At 42.6% G+C, this 12085-nt stretch overlaps 1 protein-coding gene across 1 annotated transcript in view; it reads right to left on the bottom strand.

The window, feature by feature from the left end:
• Window positions 1–12085, bottom strand: part of MYO10 (myosin X) — a 593993-nt gene that overhangs the window by 284693 nt on the left and 297215 nt on the right. Inside the window, exon 4 of the mRNA XM_086965266.1 lies at window positions 10363–10550. Coding sequence (XP_086821392.1) covers window positions 10363–10550 — 188 coding nt within the window. The remainder of the gene's footprint in view (window positions 1–10362; window positions 10551–12085) is intronic.

Here is a 12085-nt window from a genome sequence, read left to right as displayed (position 1 = left end):
TTTCAGAAGATGTGCTAAATACTGTCCTCCAAAATGCTTGCACTTTGTAACACGTACATAGCGTGAAGTCAAAGGGATGTAAAACTAAAAGTTATCCACTAGAGGGCCCTATCTGAACAAGAAACAGCATCCGTGCCCTTCCTATTCATTCACACTCGAAGCAAGAATCTTTCGCAAATTATCTGAAACCGCTGGGTGCTCAAAACGAAGACACGCGTTTCTGTGATAATTGAAATGGTTAAGGAGGGCTACGACGGAAGCTAGTTACAAGTTGCATCCATGAACTGCACCAGAGAAAAAGGCACAGGCAGGGGAGGGTTACCTGTGAAGCAGTGAACCTGGGAAACTGGCCTCCTGTTGGTACATTCTCTCAGGAGGGCAGGCGAGTGTGCCTGGTACAGCGCTGCTACGCCACCATGCGGCAGCTTCACCACACACCCTCAGAATACTTTTAAAGGCATGGGCAAAGTGGGCTCTGGCTCAGGGCCCCAACCTTTCAGGGGGCCCCCTGATATAGCCAGCTCTGTTCTGCAGAGAGTCCCACCCTGATGACCTTGACCTAATTCTTGAACAGATTGTTTTAAGTACTGTTTTCCTTTCATTTACGTTTTTTTAACAACTGTTTTTATTAATTTTTTTCTTCATAATAAACACATACCAGGCACACATTGGTTCGTTAAGTTGCAATACGCAACAATAACTGACAAAAAAAAGGAAGGACATTTCTGATATTCACATCATTTACATCTTTCTGTGTCCAATGAATCCTTTAAAGTTTCACAGCAAATTATACCACTTATATGGCATCTTTTATATCTTGCCTGGAATCAGGCACATTCTCTTGGGTATATTTCTGTGGTGTCAGTGATGATAATCCTAATACGTCTTACGCTGTGCAACTGCACTGTTCCTGCGTTTGTCACGATGTGCTCCGTAACGGTGGAGGAGGGGCGTTAACAAAACCGTCGCAAAATAATACTTAACGGGTTAGGGATCTCAACTGTGGGGCTGGCGCTTAGGTACCCTGGGAGAACCTATCTTGGCATTAATGTCTGTCATTTGTGCTCTGGCGCTGGCTGCTAGCTTAGCATAGGGCATGTTCATGGTTGCACTTTTTCGGTGGGTTGGAATTCTTTACCGCACTCCTTACCGCTTCTCCTCCCGGCGTGCTCTCCTCTATGGTATGCGCTCTTGAGGTGTATCATCTTCAGGAGCCTGAGAGGGCCTTGCATTTCCTTGTGTGTGGGTCAGTGCACTTAAGATTATATCCCAAATTGAAGCGAGGGGGATCTTGCGGATCCCAAGAATGTCATAGCATCTGAGTGCAGTGCTTTCTGCTTTGGCCCAGTTTAGCATGTAGCGTCTCCACATTATTATGAGCAGCGGGTCAGGGTCCTTCCATCTTTTTGTGATTAGCCTTTTTGCTACTGCCAACTCCAGGTCTAAAAATCTAGAAATGGTTTTATAGTTGCGGCTTCTATGATATAAATGCAGTATACATGCCATTCACAAAAGAGTATGCGACCTGTGCAGTGTGCCAGCACGTCTCCTACTGCGGAACAATATTCTGTTAATTTGTGGGACTCCCATAGCATATGTAGCAAGTTTGCATCTAAAAGCATACATCTGGAGCATTTGATGTCTTGGTGTCTAAAGTATTGATTGATCTTTGCTGGCATGAGGTACGCTCTATGGGTGATATAGTATTGTATTTGTCGCAGGCGCGCATTCCTTGGAACCTGAGTTGAGCTCGCCAATACCGAGGCCCATTCTGTGTATGTGAGCTACCGTCCTATGTCTGCCTCCCAGTGCTGGCAGAGGGCCGATAGGTTTGCTGCTGTGTGATGCCTGATGGATGCTGCAAACCATTTGACAAGGTGCCCACCTTAACTCATAATGTGTAGGTATTGTATGGAGAGGTGTGTCTCTGGTTCGGTAGTCACGTCTCCCCATTTAGCTGTTATCGACGCTAGTAGGGAGTGATGCAGTAGAAATTGGCCGGGATGTAATTATACTTCCTCCATTAGCTTTGTATATGGGACTAGTGTGCCCTCTCGATATAGATCCCCCATGTCCAGAATAACGGCAGTGTGCCAGCTTCTGAGTTGGGCTGCTGTGGTTACTGTGTGACCTCTGGGTGTTCCCTCCAGAGGTAGGGCTAGAGCGTATGGTGTGGTTTTGCGGGGGATATACAGTGCTCTACGGAAGCTCTTGTAGGCCACGTACCGCAGTAGTGAGTCCAGCAGCTTGGCTTTTGAACATGGGTGGAATATTACCGCTAGCTCCGCGATATGTAGGGAGGTTTGTGTGGTTGCTGTGTCTCCACTATGGCGGTCATCAAACCATCTGGTAACCCATTGTATTTGGGCTGCTAAGTTGTACTGTTCCAAGTGTGGAACTGCCAGGCCACCCTTGTCCACCGGTAAGTAGAGTCTGCTGATTGCCACCCTGTGTCTAGATTTTTCCCTTATGAAATATTTTACTAATCTTTTGCGGGGCCAGAAGAAGGACGAAGGGATGTAGTGTGGGAGATTTGTGAAAAAATACAAAAACCTGGGCAGTATTACCATCTTTACTATGGCCACTTTCCCTGTCACTGATAGTTGGAGCATCTGGGAGCGGACTGCGGTCAGTGCTCTGCCCAGGTTGCCATCTTACAAGTCTTTTAGGCTTCTGTATATGTGAATGCACAGGTAGCGGAATGTGTATGAGCACCAACGAACACGTGTTCCGTCGAGCGCATACTCTGGGTCATCACATTGTTCGCTGAAGGGATATAGGAAGGATTTAGTGACGTTTACTCGTAGTCATGATATAAAAGCAAAGTTTTCTAAAATGGTTGCTAATCTCTGTGGGATGCAGTGGATGTCTCTTATGTATAGCAGAAATTTGTCCGCGTACAAAGATATTGTGTGTGTGCTGTCTCCTAGCGCAATAACGTCTGGTATCTCCGTGCGTATTGCTTCAGCTTGTGGCTCAGTTGCCAGTGCAAAGAGCAATGGAGACAGGGCAGCCCTGCCTAGTCCCTCTGTGCACTTCCATGATGCCGGATATGTAGGGGTCTGTTTTAACCCTCGCAGTACGGGCACTATACAGTAGCTTCACCATGTTGAGAAAAGACTCCCCTAGATGATATTTGTCTAGTGCGGCAAATAGGAATCCCCACTCCTGGACGTCGAATGCTGTTTCCAGGTCTAATATGAGGTAGCCTGCTCTCGGCCATTGGGTTTGCGAATACGTGGCAATCCTAAAGAAGCACCAAAGGTTTAAGGAGGTGCTTCTCGACTGTACAAACCTGTTTTGGTCACAGTGACCCAGGGAGGGGAACACCTGGGCCAGTCTATCTGCCAAAGCTTTTCTAGTACTTTGAATCTACATTAAGTAGGGCGAGCAGCCTTTCCTTTCATTTACTTTTAATGTGGGTGATGTGTGAGTCTATTGCGGACATTTTGCAGAGAAATTATGTGTATTAAGTTTCATGCAGCGTTCATATAAAAGTGTCGTTTAGATCAAAACAGGACCTCACATATGAGAAATGGGAGAATGTCACAGTGATTATTTCCAGTAATATTAGTGAGCTGCTGCTGTATTAAAATATTGAAAAACACATCATTATCACTGAATATTAATTAGGTATAACATATTTAGAATTTGGACGGGTGTGCCTGTGCACTTTCAGTGACTTGGCCAAAGAGGGCATTAAAAGAACTGAAATTGAATCATGAATTCAAAATTGTCCCAAACAGGGGCCCCCAAAACACATTTGGCCCAGGGCCCCCAAAATCCTTAAGATGTCCCTGACCAACCACTCTTCTGGAGTGGTAGACGAGTAATGAAACACAATTTTAGTGAAGGTTTGCAATGACCCAACAAATCACATTCCTTATCAACATCGATATTGGGACTCTCTGCCCTGGGGAGCAGCGGCGTCTGAGTAAATACTTCCCGTCTGATCCTCCAGGAGTCAGCACTCACTCAGGCGTAAACACCACCAACCTTAGCCTGACTGGCACATTAAATGGAAGTGCCAGCATAATGCTTGGCACCTACATCATCTAAAAAAAGAGGGGCATATTTCCTAGGAAGGAGCGGAGGATGGTGTTAGCCAACTTGGCTTAACACCGAGCTCCAACACTTCCAAAACGCAGGGTGCACCATACTTACAAGGATACGGTGCAGCCCTGCATTTCCCCCTGCGCTGGCGTTAATTTCAGCTGCCTACCGGCAACACAGACACCCTTGCAGCATAGTGCAAGGGTGCCTGCGTTGTAGGGGATGAATATTTATGTGCAGGAAGGTGTCCCTTCCTGCACATAAACAATCTGAAATGGCATTTGAAACATAGAAGTGACAAAACATCATTTTTTAAATTAATTGTTTATTTGCATGAAGGGTCACCTTCCTGCAAATAAACAATCAATGGCCTTTTGCTGTTTCTGTGTGCTGCACAACTGTTTAGGACAGGTTTTCCCTGGTCGCACTTTTGGTGCTGCCCCATATTTATGTAGCCCTTTTAAATATGGGGCAGCTTCAAAATCGATGGGTGTTGCAGTGGAATGCCCACCGCAACACTCATTACCCACTCCTTTCACGCTAAGCATGGTGTGAAAGTATGCCTTCTTTACAAGGCGGTGTTAAACACTGCCTCGTGAATAAGGTGAAGTCTTTATCGCCACCACAACGCCAGAAAAAGTGATGTTGTGGTGGCAATATGACCTTTGTAAATCTTTATCAAAAAAGAGAGTAATCTTTCCTATTTTAAAAAGCTGTGAAAACAAACATACATACATTACATGCATCTCAGACACCCTGCCTTCCTCCTACTCCTTGCATTGATCAATGTAGCCTTTAGAATGAAGATTGCTGTACGAGGATTGTTCTCAAGTGCATGTAGGATCAGTAAGTATACAGAGCCAAGGAAATGGCTGCCAGGAGTTCCATGTATACCAAAAAGATGGCTAATAGGAATTTTCAAACAAAAAGGCTGAGTAGAAGAAACCCATCAGGCTAGATCAAACACATTTATCACTTGCACTTTTTTTTTGCACTTTTGCAGTGTCCTTAGAGACGGAGATGAATCCCTGTATATAAATATTCCTTATTTTTTTTAAATAAATGTAAGAAAAAGTCTTATGAGTTTCCTGGCCGACCTCTGGCTCTAAGGAGAAGAACATGTAAAAAACACATTTATTATGTAGCAATTAACCAGATCTTTAATGCTGCCACCCTTGACAGCTCTGCTATTAGATCTTTTGGACTCCTCGATGAAGCAGAATCACCACTCATCGCATGCACCAGAAGGTCTTTTTCGTGTTAAGTTTTAGGTACTGCACCAACGGTGAAGCCAGGTTCTCTTCCAAGCAGGACGAGATATGTTAGTTGTGAAGTACTGGGTAGCTTGGTCACTCCAATGGCTTAAAAAATAAATACAACTGGGTAGAGGAAGGTGCGGCAGGCAGTATTTACAAACAATGGCCCAGATGTACAAAGCTTCCCGTTTGCATTTCTTAAATAGTGACTACGTAGGAATCGTTGTTTAAGAAATGCAAAAGGATATGTACTAAATTTGTGATTCCCTAATATCGATATCTACAAAGGAGGACTAGCTATTAGGGAATCGCAAATAGGAAATGCCATTGCATTTTGGACCTATGAGCAGTTAGGAAATGGTTTGACATTCCTAAATTGCAATTTCCTTATAGGAAATTTCAATTTAAGAAAGGCAAAGCCAAGGGTGACTCTGGGCTTAAGGCCACCGTGGAAGAAACCCTGAATTTACTAGTACACGTGTAAGTGCACATATGCTGTAGGGGCATAAGGGCACTTCATGTCACATTAAAAAATGCATTTTTTAATTTTGCACATGGTTACAACGACTTCAAATCAATGGTAATAGCATTGCCTAAATGCCCAATTTGCATTTAGGAAATTCTACGTACATGTGCTTTAGGAATTGCAAATAGCTAACCCCTACTTGTGATTCCTAAATCAATGTCACAATTTGCGATTTCTACCATGTAGAAATCACAAATTGATTCCATTTTTGGCCCTTAGTACATTTCAAAAGACCATTTAGCATTTCCTAATGGGCCCAAATAGCAATTCTTCCTGTTAAGAAATGACAAATGGCTTCGTACATCTGGGCCAACTTGTCCAGACTGGCCAGAGATGGGTCTAATAAAGGAATGACTAACAAAGAGTGTTAGAGAGTCCAGAGAAGCTCTCTTCGCCCCAGCGTCCCTCAACATATTCATTCAGTAGTGATCTCATAAGGTTCTCACTTAATAATGTGGTGTTTGAGCGCCCGATCACAGAGGTACCATGTCCTTGTTTTTAAATGTGATGAGATGAATGTCAAAGTACCATAGGATTTTAAAAAATGAATTATGAAGCTTAGTACGCTGGTGAGCTGAGAACTCCTTCACTCCAGTTGCGATGGTGAAACCAATTCACCATAGTTTCAAAAACAATCAGAAAACCACCTTATTCAAGCAACGCTTTGGTCACTAGTGCACTTTAGCATGACCTCCCACTAAAAAAGGGCCTGAGCCCCACCGACATTGCCTGAACAAGCAGCACAAATTACCACGCATTGCAACTCAAATCACACCCAAAGAACACAGGGATGAATTTAAACATGAAACTACTGAAGAGCATATTGCAAAAACCAATGCCAGACACAAACTGCCTCCTAAGTGAACCTTCATCCAAACACAATCGTATAACTCTTAAGATCTATTAGAATGTAAACACTCAAAGTCATACTGATGGTTCTATGAAGGGAAGTGCTGTTGACCCCTACAAAAGACCTGAATAAAGAAAGATGCTGTCAATGTTTGTCAATAACTTTTTTGGTGGGAAGACACACTGTAACAATTGCTCCGTAAATGGATTTGCAATAAGCTTGGCAAAGAGCATTTTGTCAGTATGGCTGCAAACAGGACAGTGGCTAAAGTGATAATCTTTAGATTTGCAAAGAACTAGCAAATGTGGCGAAGCTGAGACACCATCGGACAAACAGCATGATTCGGCACACTGGGCTAGCAAGATGTCTGCAGTGTGATTCCTTAGGCTTTAAATGTAGAGGCATGACCACGTAAGGTGCATAAAAACAAATGCAAGGTACTCAGCAGAGGTTGAATAGGAGGGGTCTTCTTCAGTCTACTGGTCACAAAATTGACACTGTTGTATATTTAGATCTACGGGAGTATCAGCAGAGCCAAATGGTGGGGCTGCAGCCGCAACCATGTCATGGTGAGCACCAGGAATGAAATGTGCATGAGAGCTAATCCCCAGTGACTGTGTATATATATATATATATATATATATATATATATATATATATATATATATATATATATATATATATATATATATATATATATATATATATATATATATATATATATATATATATATATATATATATATATATATATATATATATACACACACACACACACACACTAAGAAATGAATACAAAAAGAAAAATATTGCAGGCTTGACAAGGCCAGACCGATTGCTTTTGCCATTGTTTGTTTTCATTCTCCTCAATCTGACTGCTTTGGTTCCACGTTTCAACTAAAGCTGAAAGCTGACCTTGCCTTGCCTCTAGCCATGCCACCGCAACACGCAGCTGGCCTGGGCACCAGCGAAAAACAAACATGCCCACAGCAAACCGCCCATTATATGGGAACAAAGGACTAGGCTCTCCAAGCGAAAGGGTAAACAGAAACGCGCTATTAACTCGCCATTTACAACAATGCAAGTAAGTGGAGATTTTCGCCGCAGACAGTTTTCCAGAGCTGGCTGTAGAACATTCCAGACTGTGCTTGGTAACCCAAACGCCCCCCTCCCCCGCCCCCAGGCGAGACGTTAGAATTCTAAATGAAAGCGTGCCGTACTTTAAAAGGTAAGAAAGCACGTGCAGCTTAGTGGTGGTCCCTGGGAGGCAAGACGAGTTTATGATGTACTGGATGGGAAGTTTGTGTAAGCAGACTGCCCCCACCCCCCACCCCTTTCAAAAGCTGGCTACAATCACATGGTGAGGCGATGGGACTGCTAGAAAGCACAGTGCAGTACACTCAGGACCGGACTGTCCATAGCGGGCATCGGCCAATTCCCCGGGAGGCTGCAAGGAGCCGGTTATACAGTAATGGGGGCTCATTTTGCTACTGGGAGCCGGTTTTGCAGTGATGCTGCAATATCGCCATCCGCCCCAGTAATTGGGTTCTCAGTCCGGCCCCGAGTTGTCTTTCTGCTTGCATTATCCATGAACGCACCGATTCCCAACACTGCTTAAACCAACCTTTCATCACATTAAAGCTTAAAATGACAGCTGATTTTATATCCTGGCATAAGGGCATATTTCCCTGTGTTTATACTTAATGTATCTTTGATCTTGATTGCCATTGTATATGACAGAGCTATTCATAAAGGTAAATTTGCACATGCACATTTACTCACTTGTAAATTTACTAGTACATTTAGGAGTAATTTTGCTAGCTTTTGCTGTTCACCATTTCGGAGTATAAAGGTACTCCTAGACCTACAGGTATCCACCCACTGGTGGAGCCTCCTTCAGCAGGATTTACAAGTGTAAAGTTACTACTTGTAACTATTCAGTCACAGGCAGAGAACTCTGCCACCTGGGCAGAGATCTCCCTATAGTAAAGTATTGGATAAAAAAAGAAAGTTTAACAATTATTAATAAAACATTAAACATATATTGATGTAAAATAGAAATGTAAATTAACTTAAAATAATTATTCATCTAAAACAAAAACAATAAAATGTAATGCCACATTAACTCTTCAAATTAAATATTGAATAAATAAATATATAATATTCTTGGGTGGGTGGGTGTTTGTATTTGCATGTCTTTCCCTAAACTCTCCTTAGCCCTTCCTATGCCCCACCTTACCCTTCACTAATCCCCTTCCATTTACTAGTAAGTCTTCCCCATTTTCCAGCTACACCCCCAGGTTCCGCCCACATTTACTACTAAAAAGTATACCCACATGTGCATAGATCTCAGCAAGTCACAGAGATCTCCACATAGAAAACATAGGAGAGGCAGAGGCCTCTGCTTGTATTTTTGAGAATAGCATTTTGTAATATGTGATCAGTACTGTTATAGTGCTATTAAATGTACAACAAAGTGCAGTTTGTGAACAGGCCATTCTGACTGAAGTCAAGTCCAACAAGATATTTATTCAGTTTTCATCGGTAAGGGACACTGACAATAAAAATTGAAAAAAACAAAATAAATCTCACAAACAGACCCCCAGAGCACCACACACCAGAAATGCTTATCATCAAAGCTGTTGTTAAAGAACTGCTTGTGACATGTTCCCAAATATACTTATTTTCTAGTGACAGCCATGGACCCTGCACATGCTCCATCACGCCAGATCTAGGAACAGTGCTTCATTTGAACCAGTGGTTTCCGGTACTCAGCACCAGCACTTAATCCTCAACACCGGCGCTTAAAGCTCCAACCCGACCCAATCATTTTTGGTAGCATGTGCAAGCTGCCTCGTGACGAGAGCCCCTACACTTATTTTTTTTACAAATTAACCACTGTCTAGGAGGTTGTGGGCAGGTAAGCGTGTGGCCTGCCTCTCGACAGAACGCCATCAGAGAACGTTCTACAGATGAAAATCAGAGGGCTCCAGATCACCTGGACATAGCCCTCTTTTATGTTTATGGACAAACTTTGAGAAACAATGGTCTATAATGGGAAACATCCTTAACCACGCGGATTTTACTCCGCAAGGCTTTAACAACGCGTCCATTACAACGCAAGTCGCAACCACGACTTGCGTTGGAGGCCGCTAGAGGATTAAGAATAGTATATTTACTATTCCAACACCTTCCGTAGAGTAAACGTGGACTGGTGTTAGAATAGTAAATTATACTATTCTCAATCCGTGCCCCCAACGCAATTCGTGGTAACGACTTGCGTTGTAAGGGACGCGTTGTTAAAGCACGCGTTGTGACGGTACGTGTCGTACTGTCATACATCCGTCTATAATGGTTAACCAATGATCTTCATGGTTTATCCTGGTTTCCGACTGTGCACCTGACCAGCATATGTTTATAGTCCCGATGTTTCCTTTTGCAAACCACTGTATACTAGCCATTTTTTGGGCTGTTCACATCTCGCTGGTTTATTGTGGTGGGAAAAGGTTCCGAACCTTGTTGAGATGGCATTAGGGTTTTGTTTGATGTAGCACGCTTTGACGATAAATCTTGTTTTTTTTGGTGGCCATGAGAAAAACAAATAAAGGAACCTTGAAGGTTATATACAAAAGTAGCTGCAGAAAGCAATGACACATGGGACATTTGCCAACATTTACCTGATGAGTACACACTGGTTGTCATGGCGTTTCCACAGACAGCGGTAGCACTCGTTGGCGACTGAGAAGATGTGAGGTGGAATCTCGCCCATATGGTGCCTACTGTACAGCTCCACTGTGGCGCGGTCGTACAACCCTGGAATGGCCTTGTAAGGGTTCACCGAAGCAAGGATGGATCCGATGTATGTCTGCAAATTCAAACACAAAAAGAGGGCATTTACTGAAATGTAAAAGTTCCAAGCAGCATTCCCACTATGGTGGTGCAAGCGCAATCTACCTCTTTGCTAACAAATACCTTCAGCAGTATTTCTATGGCAGTCTTCATTCACAAACTATTTAATAACAAGGCTTTCAATTTCAGGCTTCGGACTCATTTTTTGGGCATTGTAAATTGGCTTGTAAAAAGATGTACACCCTGGTGTAAAACAAACACTATATTTACTCATCTGAAACAGTCACAAACCACTGTGAATGGCAGCAGTGGCTGCAAAGACAGTTGAACTGGCAAAATATGTAAACATTACAAATAACTGCAAATGCATAGCAAATTCCAGTAACTCAATCATGCTACTACCATGAGAAGTAGCCGCCATGATGAAGAAAAAAAAGGAACATTGCCATAAGAAAGCGGGTAAATTCCGTAATATGATAACATGGTTGAATGTTACTTAGGAAGCGTCAATCAAAAAAGCCTATATTTTGTAGACAGTTGTTATTATATGCTGTGGTAAGGCAGCAGTCACAAACCAACCTAACAAAGTCTAAAATTCAACACATATAATGCACACTTCATATGAGTGCATGGAACATTTAAGGGTATAGCAAAATCTTTAAGATGTATTTTAAACTCTAAAGAAACTCTAAGATGCATTAGTGGGAAAAGATGGGGAAAGAAATCATCCCTAACAGCTTATGAAAAACAAATACAAGCTAAGATTTGTATGAAAAAGCACCTATGCTCAATATACCTGGTGTCATAGACTGCAACTACATTCAAAAGGAACCAACCGCAAACTTAGTCTCAGTAGTTGCAAAATGCAGTGTTTCCCAGAGAAAGTTACTATTTTAGATTGTGCTGCTATTAGTGTTCGTAGGAACCTAATATTTACTGTGGGTCTTGCTGTCTGTGCTTCGTGCTGTTTCTAAGCAGCCATTTTTCCAAACATGGATTGCATTTCAGACTTTTGGAGTACCCAAGCCAGTGCTTAATTTGAGCTGCTAGTTTCCTGTGCTCGGCACCGGGACTTCATTTCCAACACCGGCACTAATGGCATTCCACCACATGGTGGCATTCTCTGTCTAATTTTAAACAATATTTCATAATTTCATATACATTACAAATTATTAATTATTGCCACCCACACCTTTCTTATAGCTTTGGGTGGCCTGGAATAGCCTGAATTGTCACAATTGTCAGACTGTGATTAGTTGTGTTGGTATTGTCATTGCTAGCACTGGTGGTTTAATGGGTGATGCAAACTTCAGTGGCATCTGGGAAGGGCCCTGGCTCTTACTGTTTTACAAATTAAGCACAGACCCAGGCATAACAAAATAAAGAATATTTGATAGAAGCTGGAACATAAAGTCATCACAGGCTACCCGGGGAGTACAGATTAAGGATTCTATGTATTATACAAACTGAGCATGAAGCATCCTCTCTATGGAACCTTGCAATACCTTGTGTATTAACATCATATCCTGCAAGTATACTATACAGATTCAT

The sequence above is a fragment of the Lissotriton vulgaris genome, chromosome 4_1 (assembly GCF_964263255.1).
Source record: "Lissotriton vulgaris chromosome 4_1, aLisVul1.2, whole genome shotgun sequence".
Classification (NCBI taxonomy): domain Eukaryota; kingdom Metazoa; phylum Chordata; class Amphibia; order Caudata; family Salamandridae; genus Lissotriton; species Lissotriton vulgaris.
The sequence above is the reverse complement of the archived record's forward strand: the minus strand, read 5'-3'. Positions and strand labels throughout refer to the sequence as shown.